The sequence below is a fragment of the Sylvia atricapilla genome, chromosome 8 (genome assembly GCF_009819655.1).
Source record: "Sylvia atricapilla isolate bSylAtr1 chromosome 8, bSylAtr1.pri, whole genome shotgun sequence".
In the NCBI taxonomy this organism is placed as follows: domain Eukaryota; kingdom Metazoa; phylum Chordata; class Aves; order Passeriformes; family Sylviidae; genus Sylvia; species Sylvia atricapilla.
The window spans coordinates 15,267,589-15,288,053 of record NC_089147.1 but is presented as its reverse complement, the minus strand read 5'-3'; the positions used below and the strand labels follow the sequence as shown (position 1 = coordinate 15,288,053).

General features: G+C 34.7%; 1 protein-coding gene and 1 long non-coding RNA gene across 2 annotated transcripts; one reads left to right on the top strand and one right to left on the bottom strand.

The window, feature by feature from the left end:
• Nucleotides 1-846: 846 nt before the first annotated feature.
• LOC136364142 (uncharacterized) lies at nt 847-20,253 on the bottom strand. The gene is made up of 4 exons (XR_010744104.1): nt 19,684-20,253; nt 18,951-18,996; nt 3,299-3,398; nt 847-2,396 (listed from the first exon to the last, which is right to left on the bottom strand). It is a non-coding gene; the product is annotated as an uncharacterized lncRNA (long non-coding RNA).
• On the top strand, nt 13,669-15,086 carry LOC136364517 (heparan sulfate glucosamine 3-O-sulfotransferase 1-like). Its single transcript, XM_066324486.1, has one exon. The coding sequence runs from the start codon at nt 13,797-13,799 to the stop codon at nt 14,724-14,726; it is 930 nt and encodes a 309-aa protein (XP_066180583.1). The 5' UTR covers nt 13,669-13,796; the 3' UTR covers nt 14,727-15,086.
• Nucleotides 20,254-20,465: the final 212 nt, after the last annotated feature.

The window sequence follows — 20,465 nt, the reverse complement described above, 5'->3', positions numbered from 1 at the left end:
TTGTGATTGAATGTTTCCTTTATAGTTCAGCTGTAGCAATGCAACTCAGCATTGCAATCTTAAGAAATTCATTTTATGGTTTCCTCTGTTCTTCTATCACCTGGACACTCAAGGTGTTTGAATTTGCCTTTGTGATATCAATAGGTGACAGATTGTGCAATTCTGAAAAGCATGGGATGAGAAAAAGAGGAGAATATTTCAAAATTTTCATAACTTTGCTACTAAGCAAAAAATACTATGACTGACTTCTGTGAGACTAGAATGAGACCAGCATAAATGGTTCTGAAAAATTGCACTCTCAAGACATGTCTTCAAGGGGAAATTACTGCAAGAAATCTGAGGTGTAAATTATTAAACACATTAGCTGCTGAACATTAACTCCTCATGTGAATAAACAGAGTTTGAGTAAGTTGCTCTATTTGTAGTAATCAACTCTAAATTCAAACTCTCTCTCACTTTGTTATGGCATAACTGTACAAGGTATGTTTGATCCAGTCCCCGCAAGAAAATATGAAACCTGAACTCCAATGAATTCAATTTCCAGTCAAATCTATCAGAGGACCATCCTTAAACACTTTTTCTTCCCTTTGTACCTCCACTAGAGTAGAATCTAAATTTTCTTAAGGTTTGATATAGTGTAACAAATCTAAGTTCTACTGCACCTGAACATTTGATCCTGAACATGTTTCCAGTGTTTATTTATCTGTTAACATTTATCTATTTTCAATCCACTTTTATAATCTACATTTATCAGCATCGGCTGCATTGCTCATAAATGCACATAATTTAAATTCTTTAATCTGCCTGTATTATTTTCAATTACTGTAATTTCTGTATTTTTGTGCTATATTATGTGTGTGTGTGTGTGTGTTTGCACAAGTATGGAATCTAACTGTGCTCACTAAAATTATTAACAACCCCTTTTTTCCTACAAACGCTCAATTCTTTCGCTTTTCATCACTTCCCTTGCTTTCTCCAATCCTTTCCTCTTTCACTACTGGCTTTGTGGTGCATTTATTAGAAGATGGTTATGTGTTATAATTTAAAGTACTTCACATTCAATTTCTCTTGCATCCTCATACATACACAGCAGATCATGATGTTTTATGAAATAGGCTGGACTTCATGTTTTATTTCTCCTGGTACTTTTATATTTGACTGAAATATTTCCAGACTGTAAATGGCAGTTATATCAGCTATATTTTTAAAATGTCAGAGGAAATATCTTTATTTTATTACTTTTTTTGACTATGCCCTAATTTTTTATATAATTTTGATAAGTGCCATAGTATAGGAATCATTCTTTCAAATACAGTAATTGAATTCCTTACTTCTCACATGCTGACAAATTTTGTTTGATCCCAGCAGCTTGATTCTGATCTCAAAAATTTACTCTGAACTGTTTATTATCTATAAACTCAAAGTCACTTTTTCTGTTGATGATAATTCCTCTTTAAGGTATCAGTAGTTGTAATAATTTTTCAAGTGCATCTATATCACCTCCCTGGACAAAAAACCATCCACGAGAAATTTAACCTTCTCATAATATTAATGTTCTTTTTGCTTGAAATTGATAGATGCCATTAACAATAAGTGGGTCATGAATGCGAAAATATTTTAGCTAAGGAATGTCAAACTACAAATCTAAGATGAAAATTCAACATGTAAAAAGTGAAATAATATATACAATTTGTCATTTGTATAAGAAATAGTGTCCTCCCTTGAGAGGAGAAGTTATTATCATTGCATTAAAACAAAACTGACATCAATAATCAGTAGCCTACACTGCATACTTGCACTACTTTTTTTAGGATGCTATAAACAGAAATAACTATTCCATATTTTATAGTTACAAATTAAATTTCAAAACCAGATTTATTTTCCCTTGTGAGTACATATTTTACAGTAAGAGGAGTGAACACTCATAATCAGAATTCAGAAAAAGAAATCTTTTTCTGTCATGAAATTAATAAACATGATGTTGCTTTAAATAGAAGTACACATTTCTCACCAACTGGGCTGAGGGAAAATAGTATTATGACTTTATTTTCAAACCCCTATATGCGGCAATAGCCAAACACTGAGATTCTAAACCCTGAGAGCAGGAGGATGGATAGGTTGTGTAAGTAAATTGGAGATTCCAGCAGATTCTCTAACTAAATTTCATACTAATAGGTCTGAAACACTGTGTGAATGTGAGGCTTTTTCAAAATATTATAGTCTTTATGTAATGGTACAAGGTTTGGACACATCATCAGCTGCAAAGAGGGAGGCTGCAAATGTCTGCTAGACAATCTTTACACATGCTGGCATATGTTTCTTCCATGTTACTGAGTTGGAAATTTGTTGTATCAGTGCCTGAAAACAGGCAACCTTCAACAGAGTTCTCAGCCATCCTAAAATGCAAGAAAAGAGCCTCAGGTACTCAAAATCTTTAAAAATTGCACCACAATTCATGTAGTGAATAAAGATTCTCTAGTCTCAGCTTCAGCATTTTCCAGTTCCATCTCCATTTTATTAAAGGAGTAGACTCTTATTCTCTGTGGTAAATGGCAGCAGAACATCATTCTGATTTTATGTGGTTTTAGGCAGTCTGACTTGAAAGTATTGGTTTGGTGCTTTACTTTCTGTTTTTTGTCTATGAATCCCACTGGACTTGTAAATTAACTGGCTTTCACATGTTGACATTTGTTCTTCAAAATGTTTCTACTATGACACATCCTAAGAAGGATGCTGCAGAAAAACTGCTAATAATACCCTGTTAACACTGCAAAACTCCAAATGCATTCACAGGGAGAAAAAATGTAGTCAGAAGTAAAAGGTACAATGAGATAATGATTTTCTTTCAAATTGCACCATCCGTAGGGACTACCAAGGGTATTCATGGGGCAAAGAAACAAGGATCAGGATGAACAATATGTGTATTTTATGTTTAAAATCACCATATACTAACACCTACATCTTTGCTTTATGTAACAGTATTTTACTGGTATTAACAGCAAACAGAGAAATGAGTACTGATCTTCAAATTTCTTTTTTTCAAATTTCCTGAGAAAAGAATTAAATGAACTAGAATAGTATGGAATATGTGGATCATAAGCTATATTAAGAAGAAAAAATTAATTGCAGCTATAGCATGGATCTAGGATTATGAAATCGATCACCTCCTCCTACAGAAAAAGTAAAATCTTTTTGGCAGTTTGGAACTAAAATAACAAAATTTTGTGCTTTGAGGGTTTTTCTCTTTTATTTGGGAAGGAATGAGACTGAGAGAGAAAATGTAAGATAATGGGGTTACCTTTCTCCTCTATGCTATCCTGAAGTATTGCTCCTTGGGGAAATGTCCAGTTGTGGCACTATGAGACCAGTCTGCTCTCATACTGTGTCTGCTTGAGGAGCTGAAATAAAGGGACTTAGAGTCCATTAAAGTACATGTGTTGTACAATCTACCCAGTCTTAAGAGAATGGCTTTGAACATTCTAACTCTTCATTGCTCTAATTAATATGCAGTTAGTAATGAGAGTATATCATAACCCTTCCCTACCTCTGTCTCTTTCTGTGCTGTAAGTGTTCCTAGCACCTTATCAACTCTCTAAATACTGAGAAAACCATTCAGATTTAAGGAGAAAAATATGAAAAGGTCATTATAAGATACCTAGGTGCAACAGAATTTTTCTAAATTTATACTAGTGTTTCAAATTTAAAAATTGCTACTAATAAATTTTATTATCATAAACACCAAATACAGCATTTTAATCTGAGGGTTAATCTTACCACGTTCTTATTTTGTCTCCAACCACATCTATTGTATCTCTTTCTAGTTAGAGTTTCTAATGTGACAAACTCTCACCATTTGTCACAAGTCTCACAAATCTGAAGTCTTAAAGTCCACATCCTGAATGTATGCGATGGCTCCTAAATATGATTTTACCTTAAAGACTTAGGTGAAAATTGACAGAGCTTAAACATGCTAAAAAATTGCTGTAGGCACTCACAGCCATCAAAGAGCCTTTCTGAGAAGCTGTAACTGACTTGAAGCGAAGCAGCATTAAAGGAAAAGTGTGGAGGACTTATCTGGATGCACCATGGCACTGAGCTATGGGGCAGAAGTGATGCTGTGTGGGGAGGAGCATATTCTGCTTGAATTAACTGTGTTGTATAAAGCAGTGGCGTGCCAACAGAAAGTGTTTTTGTGAGGACACCTTAAACCTGCAGATGCAGAGGATGTTTTTGCACAGGGAAGTTGTCATAACAGTCTGGACTGGGCAGAAAGAGGGAAGGGAGATGTTTTGTTTTCCACTGAAATGTAGGAATTTTCAACATCTGTACCTACATCTTTGGTTGTACTGCTGATATGCTTCAGGCTGTACATCAAAGTTTGGACTGCAGAGAGGCTTTTCTAAGTTCTGTCTCTTTCCTAACTAAAAAGTGGAAAAGAGAGTCAGATACAACCCTCTAAATATCAGAACTCCTGGAGAAAATCATTAGAATTGTGTGGTATTAGTTATCTGTTCTCAGCATCTTAAGAGTGGTGAGTATTCTTTTACTGTATTTTAATGTGCTACTTTGGCAGTGGAAACAGGTTTGGTAAGGAGCAAGGATCTGATTTCTGAGTTTCCATAACAGCCAGAAAATAATCTGTCTTTTACCTACTCCATGTCTTCAGCCTGCCATCTTTGCCTCCGAGTATCATCCTGAGGAGCAGTGTGAGACACACAAGAGTGTCACACTCGGGGCTGGTTTTTGTGTTGTGTTCCAGTTATCAGGCATTTTCAAATGTTCCCTAAATTGCTTCCATTCCTGTATCTCTACAGCTATCTTCTGGGCTGAATGGGCACATAGCTTGATGATGGATATGTGTTGAAGGCATTGAGCTTCTATTCAAGGAACTTATTATTTATTTGCTTCTTTTCTAATATGTTTGCCTGTTCTGTATTGCAGTGTATTTACCTTCTCTATTAGCAAGTATTTGTTTACCAGATGGACTAATATATTTATTTTACTAATATATTCTTACATATTTTACTAAGATATTTATTAATCAATGTTAAGAATTGTTAAGAAGTTGCTTTCTGTGGTCTCTTCAAGTTGCACTTGTTTGTCTACTGCCTACAGTGTGGATTTAGTATGTTTCTTGGTTTGTAAACCCCATTATTTTTTCAAATATTTATACTCACTCAGACTGTTTTTCTCTGACCTGTATCTTGATCTTGTCTCTTATCAGGGCCTATGTCAGTACCCAAAATTTCAAAATTAAATTTTCAATCTTAAGTCTGTCATTGATTTATTATTTCAGCTTCTTTATATCCTTACACATCCTCCATTCTGTAATCACTCTTTTAAAAAAATTGCTCCAGAGCTGTTATTTTTTTCTTGAATTTTGTTCAGTCATCCTTTACAAGGCCAAAAGATTTCAACTCTGATGGGTCTTTCAGCTGCTTTTTTTTTTTATTATGGGTGAATTCCCTGCTCAATTTACCTCTGTGCTTTACAGTGTAACCCTGAGCCAAGAGGCTGGATCCTTCTCTCACTGTTTGAATTTGACATTAGAAGGTCTCCAGCCTGGTGATTGTTGGATGGCAGGACTCATTTCCAAGGAAAAGATCAGTCTGTTTCATGCCTTGCATGATGGGGATTTACAACAGCTTTATGGGACCCAACAGAGCAATTCTTAGCAGACAACATCAGAGAACTGCTTCCCAGGGACTAATGCCAGAGCCTTGGAAAAGGTATTCAAGAGGATAGAAACAAAGGGTAAGATACTGACCTTAGCTCATCAGATTCATCTGAGTTGTCTCACTGTTGGGCAGATTCGAGGTGGGGATAAAGAAGCCTCCCTGCCTGCAAGACTTTTGTTGCCTGGCTTCTCCCCAGGCCGGTTCCCCACTTGTCACTCCTGGATGTCTTTGGGTCATCCCTGGGCAGCTGCCATGGTCTGATGAGCCTGGACTGCTCCTCCCCTGCGCTGGGACACTGCTGAAAACAAAAGGTGTAATACTGACAAGTGCTGCCCAGAAAAGCTCTGAGAAGGGTTATCCCTTTTTGGAGTCTCTGAAGCAGTAATGCCTTAAAACCAGCACAGGTTTGCAGTTTTTCTTTGGATTTTGGATGGGATATTTTGGCAGCAGTAGAATTTGGTGGAGGGGTTTGTGTATGTGGTTTTTATGAGGTTGTTTGGGTTTTTTTAATACCAGGAATCTGTGCTCTTTACAAGAGTATAAATGATTTCCGTGTCAGTTATTTGACATGAATGTCCTGTAGGAATTTGCTGGTTTGTACTAGAGAGTTAACCTGTCGTCATCTCTCTTGAATTCTTCTCTTACCATCTTTGACCCTCTGAGGAATTTTTTCCTTTAAAAGAAAGGTCTCATAAATCTTTGCATCAGATTCTAATTTTATTTCCTAAACATCTGTGAGTATTAAGGTGTTCTTTGTGACAATGAGTGTGGGAAAATTAATAATATTCAATTAATTATACCAGAGGTAGAGGGGCTGAAGTTTAACCTTTTTGTTGTACTGTAGAAATATACACAAAAGCTACTTATCAGCCACACATTGTTACATCTTGCACCTTTATAATTACATGACTACTGCTTGTTTGGCTGAAAAACTGGCATGGCATCTTTGATACTTCAATTTATATTAACCACAGATGCTTAATTAGCAATTAGAGGTATGAGTTTAATTCAACAAAATGGTAATGCAATTCCATTTCAAATATGCCAATGTGATAAATAAAATATACCTTCTCATCTGTGCTAATCTGACCACTATCCACTCTTTGCATCTTAATAGGAACAGAGTTTTTATTTATGTCTATTTAGAAATAGCCTTCGAATGTACCTGGCTTTATGGGCTAGACTTATTAAAGATCTTTATGAAATTGTAATTCAGTGACTTTTATGTGGATGGTTTGAGTATGATATTTTTCAAAGATACCATAAAATATAAGTGTGTAAACTACAGCTGTAGAAGGTTTATTTAGCTCAGAAATTTATTAGTGTGTTTATACTGTATATATTACTGTACTGCTACATATTCGCAGTCATATTAACATCAGGCAATTTTCTGTCTTGAGTTATCAGGAAAAGGGAATTAGGAAATGTAATGCTACCCTTAGGGAAGCAAATTTTTTTTCAAAACTGCTATCTGCTAGTATCACCTGCCAATGGTTTAATAGTGTTTATAGTTTCTGCTAACATTTCTTAGCTTTCCTTTTTATCCATTATTGTCTGTGTACCTGGTAGAAGCCTGCAGCCAATTGCTATTACTTTGTAGCTCCTACCTTTACTCACCAAATAGCTATTTCCTTTTTTATTCCTTTTATTTATTCCTGTAAGGTAGTAACTGTTGGCTGTTGTAAAACTGCAATCTCATTGCAAAAGGCTCACACAAATAAATTCACTGCTGAGATTAGGACTTTAAAATGTTAATGTCTTTGTTTGTGCTAACATATATTTTTGTATTGGTGCTTGAAGAAAAACCTTTAAACTTTTTCATTACCTAAACAGGTGTTATGGCAACAAGGCAGCATTTCTGGACTGCCTGTGGGATCATGGGTTTTTAGGTACTACCTCAATTAGGAATTCTTAGTGCACCTCCCTAACAAAAATATATCCATAGTTTGAGTAAAAATGAAAGTGAACTAAATTCTTTGGTGCCTACAAAACTCTTAAGGTTCTTTATCAGCAATGTGAACTGCTGCAATATTTATTTGACTTTGGGTCTCTGATCCTTTTCATAGTTAGTACTCTGTTTCTTGTTGAGAAGAGATCACTGAGCTCAACTTGCAGCTCTGTTTCAAGACTCCAGAGTCGTGTTTTACTCTCTCTTACCCTTTCTTGCTTTCCCCAGCTGGCAGCAGATTTTTCCATGGTTACAGATTGGAGGTGTTCTTCATGGCCAACCCAGTCTATTCCTGGGAAATGACTGACCTCTCCTACCTGATTCTGGTAAAGCCCAGTAACAACAATGCAAATGTTATTTAGTTACTAACTACAGTTACTCTGGGAATGGAGCATGGCCTAGAACTGCAGCAGAAAGGGTTCATGCCCTATAAAGGGTTATCTCTTTGGGATAACTGTCCTTTCCCACATAGTCTTTAGTCTCATGGAATAGCTAACTTGGGATTCTTCTGAATCAAATCTCACTTCTAGGGCACAGCTCTAAAATTATTTAATTGCACGTGATTGAGCTCATTCTAACATAAACCTGAAGTAATTGCCCTGCTTGTAATAAAATTAAGACTCACAATTGTTTTTACACAGGATGTGTAATGTGTTTCACACTTAGATATGTGCTCTTACTGTCTCCTGAACTCAGCCTAGGCATAACTCACATGTGTGCATAGAAGTAGCTGAACTGTGTTTCCTTCCAATTAATATTAAAGAGGATACCTTTCTATTCAATCATTTGACATGTGCCAAGTATTTTCAAATGTCCATTATTTCACAAGCTATATTATAATCAGAATTAAAGTATTATGAAGAGGACTTTTGATTATAGTATTACTTCTAATATTTAATGCTTAGAATTAATAGAATTAGTCATTATATTATTGGATTTGAATATATGATACTAGATTCTATTAGGCAATGTGTCCTATATGCACTGGATAATTCATTTGCCTGTTTTTAAAAAACATATAAGCCATACTGAGTGCAGATTTGCATTTATTATGCTATGTAACTAGCTCTAGTTTTACTGAAGGAACATCACCAGCCTAATTTCAGAAACTCAGAAAAATTTAGAATTATATTGTTGTTTAGAATTATTTATTACATAGGCCAGTCTGTATAGGGATACTTTACACAAGTCTAACTGACATCACAGTATGATTGCCATTCAAAAAATGTCAGAAACTGTTCACCTTATATGACCTTTGGTTGTGAATACAGCTGGGCTGGAATTGTCTTCTTTATATTGTCAACATAAGAGGTGTTCCTAATTATAGAGATATAATTGAGCTATTACAAGTTTGTGCACCAGTAAGCCTCAACATGTTTGCATTGTACTCTTCTCAGTGACTGATCTTTGTGTTGGAATGAGTTTGTATCTAGTAGAAATTAACAGGAAAAGCAATACCCCTTATTGAATCACATTGTATTTTTGAAAATCAAGACAAAAATTGGTAGTTTGTCATGTTTTCTCTGACCACCTCCTCTTGCTGCAGTTTTCAGTCACCAGCAGAAGTATTTCTGCAGAAATGCCTTGAACAAAATCCTGAGTGTGTGGTTGATCTTTTTTGTGAGGAGCAAGTGGAAAGAAGCAGCTTTATTTAAAAAAAAAACCCAAAACTAGACTTTTGTGCTGGAACATTTAGGTATCTCTTTGCTTTTCAGTTCAGCATGTAATCCAGCTATAAGTTATCATAAGGGTTGTGAGAGGCTGCTATGGAATGGCACGAAGTTGAGATTGGAAGGGGAATTGGATGGAGAATTAGAAGCCCTGGGGTTTTTATTCTTGGTTGGACTATAAACCTGCTATATGACCTTGAGTAGATCAGATTAACCTGACTTTCCAAAGCATTTGCACTTCTGAATTGGATCTATGCAGTTGCAATTTCCTGTAAGGTGGGAATGGTGCCTTAATAAGGTGCAGGTAGTTCATTAACACAGAGTGCTGTAGAATTCTCCAGTGCAAAGCCTTATAATAATGTTATAAATAATGTTATAAACTAGTAATAATAATATATTTAGGTTTACCGTAAGATTTTGTACTTTACCCCAAAGCAAGATAAATCATAAGACATTTAGAAGTTTTTTCAGAGTAGAGTACAGCAGTTAAGGGTCTTTAGTACATTTCTGTAATATTAAAATGATTTTTCAGCCAGCATAGCGGTTCTCAAGTCTATTCTAAGGTTTAAAAATAATAAAACAAACAGAAGCCCAAGGTATTATTTACTTAATTAGTCCTCTCTGCAAGGAATGAATTTACTTCTAAACTACATTTCTGCTTAATAATTATCACATCTGTTGATGTTCCTTCCGTTACTAAACAACACCAACACTACCAAATAATGGGGAAAAATGTTAATAAGGCATTGTGGTTCTGATCATGTGTCATGGGGTTAGTTTCATAAGAATACTTTCAGATTCTTCACTGGTGCAGTGCACCAATGTAAAATATATTGTTTTCATTATAGAAAGCAGTTAATATCTTCTAAAAATGTAATTGCATAAAGGCATAAAAGCAACAACACAAAATTTATTCAGGTAACATTCCAATTATATACGATAAATCTTCTTTAAAACCTTTACATTTATGTAGCAATTATAACCTAACCACAAGATCTAACATCTTAGAGCTTCACTGAAATCAATCAAATGTCTTAGGCCAAAGCTGAAATGTTGTTCTGATCAAATTGATGCCAAAGGCAATTTTGATCTATTTAGGATCCAGTTTTACAGCACATTTTGAATTTGATTTTTTTCTGTAGTATTTCCTGGGTAAGGTTTTTCCTGGCAATGATTCTAAGAAATCTGTAAAACAAATAATTAATTTGAAAAATAGTTAAAATGGTTAATAACTATGTTAAATCATTTTTCAAACAATACTTCAGTCCACAGAATAGGCAGAACCCCTTCTGCTATTTCCTGTCTGAATGTGTTTTAGAGAGAACTTCTGATTTCAGATGGTAAATTAAGCAGATTCTCACTCACATCAAAAGTGGACCTGAGAATATTTTGGAAGACAAATTTTTCCTTGGTGATAAGTCTGATTTTTTCATTCAGCTTACAGTCTTGGGGTTTCAGTATTTGCACCTGATTTTTAAGTGCATGAAACTAGAAAACTCATTTAGTTAGGGATGAAATTATTATTTTATTATGTTATTATTATGTTATTATGTTTGAATTTTTAAAACAAAATTAAAATGTGAATTTGAGAATTTTTCCACCTGTCACCAGATCCAGGAAGACCACATCTCTCTCTCTATACTACCTCAGAGGCCCAGTATCAAATACTATTTTTACTCTGGTTTTACTTCTTTTTTACTCTGGTTTTAGTTTATTTCAGAGAAATTTCTGCTTTCCCCGTCTTCTTTTATATTTTTTCAATTTAAGCGATTAACCTAGTTAGTCTCAATAATACTAATTCTCAAGCAATCTAAAAATAGTTTTCTTTCAAGTTAAATAAAATTGCTTAAAACACCTGTCAAGAATCAGTTCATGAAACTGTTTCAAAATGGGAGAGTTCCAGAATTTAAATCAGATAATGAGCTGTATGTCTCCACCTTGGTATTTGTAAGTAATCCCTTGCTTGGCAGACATTCAGGCTGGTCTTTCCTCAGTTCAAAGTACTTGTAATCTAATGTATAGATGTGCAAGTGCATTTATAATGTGCTGTATTATCATGAAAGAAGTAAATTGAGAAGAACAGTGAGATTTTTTTGAAAACAATTCCTCAGTCTTCCTGAAACAATTTCAATTTAACAATGAAGATGAATAGAATGCAAATTAACACTGGGATTTCAGAACAGGCTAAAAGAATGAGTATCTGCTGCCTTGGGCCCCGCTCCCAAATCCCAGCCTGCTGGCATCACAGGCCTGGAAAGATGCCATACTGTCGTATGTTGCTACTTCTGAAACCATCTCATGCATAGCTGTGCCTTTCCTCAGACTGAACTCTTCAGGAACCTTGTGAATCGTGAAAAAATTGGCTTGGAATGATTAAAGCAAAGTGTCTTCTTTGAAAGCTGTTATTCCAGGAATCATCTGGGGTGTGATGGTTCAGATTTTGTGCTGTGCATCCTAAGGAGCTTTCCAAAACCAACATTAGCTGCCATTGCTGTAAAAATGCATCTTAATCCCTCAGCAGCACTAAGCAGCATGGTTATCATTTCCAAACTTGCCTTCCAAAGGAATAGTAACTATAAATAATTTTGGTATAAACACACCTATTTTTCCCTCCTGTGATTACCATAGGAATTCTTGCATTCTTTTCTCTTGGGAGCTTCAAATAGAACTTCCGTGTGAAGTCCCTAGTAAAAAAATGTGATCTTTAAAATGAAACCCCCTTTCAAGTTTTTAAACAGCATTCCAGTCTGTCATTACAAGGCCAATTCATACTTAGACTTTTCCTATATTTAGTAATTGTATTCTCACTATTCCTAGTTTAAACTGTGCTCTTTTTGAAGAAGCAGCTGCCCTTTAAGTCTTGTTTGGACATAACAAGGAATGCTCTCCACAGATTTCCTCACTAAAGGTCATAGTTTATTCTTTAAATGACAATTTTAGGGTTAATATTTGCTATATAACTGAGTTTAGTGCTCATTGAGGCTGACTAGAGTCATTCCCTAGATATCCAAGAAGCTGAATAATGTTTCAATAAAATTTAGAGAATAGATTTAATGAATCTGCTCCATTGCTTAGACTGTTATTATGAAAAATTTTAAATCTTTAAGCCTGTAAAATAAGACTCAAAGTAAACAATTTTTAAACAGAACTATTGAATGCTCCTCAGTGCTATGACAAATGGGAATTGGCTGTGTTTTCTAAGAGATGAAAAGTACTGTGACAAATATGTTCAGAAAAAGAGAGATGGTGAACACTAGAAAAGGAGCTGAGGTTGTAACATTTCTGAGACTACTTTAAAATAGGACCCATAATTCAAAGTTATTCCAAAAATGGTTATTGTATTTTAAATTACTGCTGCTTCACTGTACAAAAAAGCTTGTTTCTGCATGCTGCATTGAAAACAAAACAAGAATGTAGATATATCCTACAAATCTTAAAATCCTATAATTGTTCAGAAATGGACTGAGACTCAGGAGTCCTCTCAATGGGAGTTTGTCCTGTAGGATTTTCAAAGTTAAAAACAGACAATCCAAGCAAAGTGATTCAAGTGAAGGTGTTGCATTGATCTGAAGGTTTTTATGACTGTAGTTGTGATGGCAAGTCTGTGAGCAATTTTTTTCAAATATTATATAAAACAGATACCCAGGAGATTTCAAATGTTAGTAACTCAGTTACATAGATGTTTTCTTTCTGCACATGCACATACCTGCAAGCCTGGAGTTTTTGCAAATTTTGAACATATTTAACATTCGCCACTTCTTAAAATGCAATGTGGTTTAAGTAAAAGAAGCTATTCAGCCTCAAGCAGACTTGCTTCCTTGCAGAAATCTCTCAAAACTTTGCCTATATCTGTGTTTTGTTTCCCGTGTCAAAGTAAACAGAATTATTTTTGTATGATTCATACCTCACTAGAACCCAGATGGTGGCACCATCATCCAGGTCTGTTATTTATATAAGAATATAGTATTCTACCAGGGAATTTGAGAAAAGACTTTGACATTCAAATATTCATTGGAATTGTTGTCGTATGGGGTACGGTATTTAAAACAAGAGAAGTATGTAGTATATATGGAAGATAATTAGGAAAATCAAAGCAAGCAATAAATGGTCAGGATTTAAAATCAGGTAAACAGATCTATTAGAGGAAATAAAAATTGTTGAAAGGTTACTATCCATCATTGGTCACTCATGGTAAGGAGAAAAAAAAAATCCATTGCACAGGACTTTTCTGTCCTTCTGAAATAAAGTCAGGGGAAACAAATAACTTCCCTATAAGTTTCCTATTGGGATCACAGATGAGCTTTGTGAATTGAATTGTGAGTTGAATTTTTTAACTGATGATGAGTTTAGAAACACTGACTTTTCTTATTTTGTTTTGCAGATGCTTCAGAAGCTTGCTGTGTGCTTACCGCAGTTTCTGCGAGCCATCTCAAGAGGGGACTCACCTATTCTTTCATTAATTGAGCAAAGCATTATCTTGAAATAATTATTCCTCTCCACATGGCCTTCCTACTCGTGTCAGCTTATCTTCTGCTGACTCATGCTCGGGGTGCTCCTGTTGAGAATGGGGCACTGCTGGAAACACTGAAGTCACAAGTGGGATTATTCAGCAATAAAAGTGAACACTATTCAGCACAGGTGAGGCCTCCTGGCACAAGCCGACAAATACCTCAGACAATCATCATAGGAGTTCGTAAAGGAGGGACCAGGGCTTTGCTGGAAATGTTGGATATTCATCCTAACATTGTGGTGGCAGCTACAGAAGTCCACTTCTTCGATTGGGATGAAAATTATGTGAAAGGAATAGAGTGGTATAGAAATCTGATGCCATTTTCTTATGGAAATCAAATTACAATTGAGAAAACACCAGGCTATTTTACGTCACCACAGGCCCCAGGAAGAATTCATGACATGAATAGCTCCATTAAACTGCTGCTTATTCTAAGAGATCCCACTGAGAGAGTTATATCTGACTATACCCAAGTATATTACAACAGAATAGAAAGTCACAAGCCTGTTCAACTCTTTGAAGATATTGTTATTAAGAATGGAGTGCTTAATACCAAATACAAAGCTATTCAGAGAAGTTTATATGATGTCCATATGGAAAAGTGGCTTAAGCATTTCAGCTTGGATCAGATTCACATAGTGGATGGCAATACTTTGATCAAGGACCCTCTTCCAGAATTACAAAAAGTTGAAAGATTTCTAAATCTTCCTTCCCGAATTATGTCTTCTAATTTTTATTTTAACCAAACCAAGGGATTCTACTGCATCAGAAGTGATGGGAGGGAGAGATGTTTACATGAATCCAAAGGGCGTCCCCATCCTCTTGTTAACAGCACTGTTTTAGAGCTACTGTATTCTTACTTCAGAGAGCACAATGCAAAATTTTACAGGATGGTTAATCATTCCTTTGACTGGCATTAACACCTTGGGAGTCAATGCTTCTTAAAAAGGGCCTGAGACAAACTTTCAGACATGTCTTTCTAAATTGCAAAGACTCAAATTATGAGAATTAACATACTGGTTATAGGCTTCATTGGAATAACACACCTGTTGACTCATTGAAATGGTACTCTTCATGTTGGAAAAAATAAGTTTTATGTATTTGTATGATTACTGGGAGTCATATTCTGATCTTTCTCTCACGTGCAAATACGTTAACTTGAGCAGACTTAGCTAAGATACATCTCTACAAGATTTCTGCTGCTTTGGAAAACGGCATCTAACTGTAAAAAATGTAAATATTGGAAATAGTATTATTCTAACTGTTCTGTATTTTTTGTTGTTAGTATTTTTTATATCCCACATGACAATGGTGTTGATTTATAGAATTTTTCATAAAATAAGTTTAAATTGTATGTATAAATAGGGGCAAACATAGTAGCTCCAATAAATAAATCATCATCTTTAATATGCTGAAGTACTTAATTAATAATAGAAGAAATCTATTTCACCTGTAATTTTGAATAGGTGAACTAGAAGCTTCCTGTCTGTATAACATGAGTATTAAAACACACTCTTACTACCTTGCATTTGCAAAAAAAAAAAATCTCCAAAGTAAGAATATGAACTGCTTGAAGAAGGTTAAAATAAGAGTTCTGAATGTAAAAAAATTAAACTATTACAAGAATACTGGTACTCTATATACACTAAAAAATCCATGCCAAAAATTATTAATAATTAATGAGCAGCTGTACAAATATTTGATTGCATAAATTATGTTACTTTGCTCTTGAATGGAAAAGCTCTTAGTACTACCATATGAATTATGTTTGTTCTATGTGACTAGTTATTCTATTGTTCTCCTGATTTTGATTTATATATCTCCATTGGCACAACAATTCTTGCTAAAAAAATATTATTTGCTTGCCCCCTGAAGCATGGTGTAGTTTTATTTTGCTGTTTCTGATGCAGACCACGGGACAGACTTAACATTAAAATAACCTCTTCTGGTGTTATGTATTTCAGACACAGTGTTCCGTGTGAAATACTCAGCTTATATATAAGAAACACGACCACTTTTAGCCCTGCATCAGGATTTTTTTTCAATTTTTTTAACAATATTGTGCTGATTCTTCTGCTTTTTCACATAAACATTTATTACATATCAATACCAAAGAAGGAAATCAACTCTGAGTGTCAAACCCAACTGAACCCTGGCGAGGGTCCTGCATCTGTGTCCTCCTACCTAAGTCACTGCTCAGCCTAAAGGAGTCTATGTTCCTGCCATGGGATTCTTCCACTTTCCAGGCTAAAAGGTATGTATTGCAGGGCTAGGTTTTAGGCTTTTAATACTTTATGAGTGGGCTACTTAGGCAGACAGCAGTATTCCTCTGAACTGGATAGAATCAGACTCAGATTATGTGGAAATAGCTTTTATCAAATATTGTCTCAAAAAATGTAAAATTTTAAAAAACGATATAATAATAAATCTTATTCTTTATCTGTTCTACTACTTGTATACGCATGTATGAGAGAAAATATGCTGTATAGATGAGAGCAAATTAGTTTCATTAGCATATAATTAATCTCTGAAATTACCCTTCTGAAGTATATTTACTACATCCCTGATTTCTATAGATGGTGCAAATTTTCTTTTCTTCTGCCACTTTTCTGAGATTGTGGCTTCTTAATCATTAATATTGATCAGATGTAGGCACTAAGAAATACAATGTCAAATAAGAATCTATGGCAATACAACAATATTTGTTTCAAATTATTCACAGAGCAGAATGTTCATCCTGGTCTTCTACCACCTCTACAATGACATTGGATAGGCAAACTGCAATAATTACAGTTGTGCAGTCTACAGTATTTTCTTTGTCTTTTATCAACTAAAAAGCTAAACCAGAAAATTTCTGAACTCTGAATTAACAGTGTGATTCTTTATCAGCATAACTCTTTCTATTTTGTGAGCACAGCACTTCTGTCTTGTAAGAAAACACCCAAATCCTGATTCCCAGTATTGTCTAGCATGGCTGATTCATTCTGACCAGTGCAATCTCAGTGACAAACAAAATTCCTTCAGTACACTCATTTCAGAAATACATCATCAAAGGGAGCTACATAAATGCAGCTTATGTCAGACAAAAATATATTACTTTCTGTTTCTTATACATTCTGAAAATCTGTTTTTCCGCTTTTTACTTTTTTTCTTGCAAGAAGCAAATTTGTAAACAATGTATACTTTAACAAAAGTTTCAGGTAGATGCTAGTAATTGAAAAATTCAGATACCTATATGCCACATTAAATTTCATAGTCTTCCAAGAAAAAGGAAGGGAGAAAATTCTGATGTCTTTCTATATTTATGCTTGCAGGCATCAAGTCTTTCTTCTCTGAAGTTTACAGCTAATCTTTAAATGAGCTGAATGCAGGAGCACCAGTTAGCAGAAGCTGTATGCATCTTTGAAAATACAAGTCCCTTTCTGGAATTTACATTTCAAGGAGAGCTGAGCTGTATGGATTAGTGATGCATATATCTATTTGATTTGTTATCACTCCTCATTCCTGTTCAGCATTTTGAGGAAGGACAGAGTTGATGGAATGAATTTAATGATTATTTTAGAGTTTACTGATATAATGAAAAGTATGTTAAGCATTAGTAAGTATATTAATATAATCCAGGTGAGAGGTTAGTTGGCTTGGTTTGGTTTTATGTAAACCAAGATTCTCATCAGAAATTTTGTTTTGGTAAATGGTCAAAAACCCATGCACCTTAACCTCTGCAAAACAGAGGTTAGACTGTAATTTTCCATTGCAAACTTCCAATCAGTTTCTCATTTTGTGGCCTGAAAAATGCTCTTTCATGCCATCCTGACCTTTTCCATTCTTACAGTCTTTAAGAAAACCCTACTTCCTGCATGCTCAGGAAGGGAATCAGATCAACTTAACAGACAATCCACTGAGCCATACTTGAGTAGTAGTGAAAGAAAAAGTACTCAGTTTTTGACTCTTGGAATTCAAAAGTTGTCTATTTTTTGGGAAGACCTGTAGGCTTACAATCCATATGCAGGTGTTAATAACAAGACAGTTCACAATTGAAGAAATTATCTCATGAATTTACACAACTGATATTAAGCCAGAAATTACTTTTCTCTAAATGGATCATCAAAGAATTTTAATTTCATTATCTGATACTCAAGTGTTGTTTGCACAAGTAAATTTCATGTGGGAAGGCCACTTGAAGAAGTCATGCAGGTGTTTCAAATGTTTTTGGGAGCATCTGGAACAGATGATATGATTGCTTATGCAAGACTACTGCAGAATCTATGATAGTTTGACCAGCTTTTGATGTTGTTCTACATTCCAGAAATACTAAGCTTTCACTTAAAATACTGTTACTTTCCTTTTTTAGTAAAAATGTCATAGTTATAGTTGCTTTGATCTAATATTACAGAGAATTCACCGTATCATGCAGCTGTAACTGGATCAGTTTAGTCACAATAAGCAGCATACAATTAATACCTAGATGAGTCTAATATAATTTTTTTTGGACTATATATATTATCTATATTGCATAAAGGAAATTACTGGGAAGTTAGCATTTTGACCCCCAAAACTCCTAGTACTTACCTAATGGGAAAGAAATTAAGAATTGCCTGCATTGTACTCTAACCCATTATTTTACCAGGAATAAGGTTAGATTTTTCCATTTTATCCTCTGTATCCAGCTGCTCAAAAGCCTTGGACCTTGGCTCCTGGTCTTTCCCAGCTTAGCCTTGAAAGCTTAGCATTTAGAGTCCCTCTTAAAGGATACCTGTTTAAGCAGAGATTTTTTTTTATTTTGGAAAACTTTACAAAGGGCACACACATCATTGCATGCTGCTCCACATCAGCTCCTTTACTACCTTCTTGATACAAAACTGATAATCTTATAAAGATTATCTATTGAAGGCAAATTAGATTGACTACTGTAGGGAAGCCTATCCACATAAGGAGTTTTCTGTCTTCATAAACATAAAAAAAAAATTCTATAAAATTTGACTGCTTATTGCCATTGTAAATTCAGATGTTTTCATGATTTGGAAAAAAAAAATTTTTTTATAATCCCTGTAATTTCTTGTTTAATCTATGTGGCCAAAACAAAAAAAAAATTATTTGTTTACATACACAGTTTAACAAAAAAAAAAAATTTAAAATATACTTACTCCTTAAAAATTTGATTCATAGTAAGAGTTGCACAATAACTTTTCTCTGAAGAGAAAGAAATATTTAAATTATTAAAGTAAGAATTACACTATTGTAGATTATTATTTTCTGTACTTGTGGATTTGGTCTTCATTTCCTTCAAAAGCTTGAATTTTGTCATAAATATGTAGACACATTGGAAATACAATCAGTAATAATTTGCCTGGCACATAAATCATTACCAGCAGTTAACGAACAATATCCAGTTGCTGGCCAAATAGTTTCCACTTTAATTATTTCAAGGTTCAATGTGACTTTATAAATTGTTTTGCTATTTTCTAAAACCAATTTAAAAGTTAGAACGAACAGTGACTAAAAAGACCCTGTAGTATCATTCTGTGATTATAGAGGAGTTGCATTGTCTTGCCTTTAAGGTTAATTAAAAGTGACGTGAACTTACCACAATTCCTGAAAACATTTTGGAAATGAAGACACTAACAGAACCACAATGTATAAATTAGTCCTTGAAGGTGAATCTGCTACTTAGGGAAAATACAACTGATTAAAACAGACTGACAAAAATAATGGGTTTCAGTGAAAATGGATATGATGAAAAATGCAGACTCTCCTTTATTAGCCCATATAACAAATACTGTGAGGTCTCTTTTCTGATTCGGTATAGTTTAACACTCTTACATTGTGTATTCTTTCAGTGCCATTACAAAAACATCTCAATAAGTGTTAAAAAAATACCTTCATGTAAATTCTCAACCAGGGGTACAGTTTTTCTCTCAGAGGCCATTTCTCTAGTATCATATTGTTTCCTCTGAGATAAAAAGGTGGTTTGAGTCACCCTGCAATAAAAGTAGAGAATTATCATGCCAGAATTAATATTACTTCAATTTGTTACAGTTCTCAGTAAAAACACATCTATACAGGGACAGATAATAGTTTAACAATCTCAGTATTTTCTCTCTCTTCATTACATAATACAGCCATGTTCCAGTTTTCCTTATTTTGACGAATGTTAGACTAAACACATTGTCACCCTAAAGCACTGCCTTACAGATTTAAATCAAGTGGCAGTAATTAAAATGAAGCACAGGTAATTAAGGGGCCATTCCCTTTGCTACTCTAACTGGATAAGGTTTTCCTTTTGATCCATCATAAACTTTCTGGTTAGGGATGTGCCAGCCTAAGTTGCAATAGAAAAAAGTGAGGCAAAGGCAACTCGAACATGATAAAGCTGAAGGACCTCTTCTGTGAAATATTTGTTAACCCAACATGGCAAAGAAATGAAAATTATGATTGGCCTGGTAGGACAATGCACAGGAGTAAGATGCTGTTTCAGGAATTTTGACCTAGCTAAATTCATGTCTGAATGAATTTTGTAATCGTTAGGCTTTTAGGAATATACATGAATATACATGTTGAAAACCTTATTAGGGAATCCTGCAGTGCTGTAGGACAGGTTGAGTACATTATGCCTATCTTCCGGTGGAATTCTGCAGTGATACCCTGGTAAATTGGATGGG

What these genes read in the sequence shown, in the direction of transcription:
- LOC136364517 (XM_066324486.1), top strand. Translation starts at nt 13,797, where the DNA reads ATGGCCTTCCTACTCGTGTCAGCTTATCTTCTGCTGACTCATGCTCGG.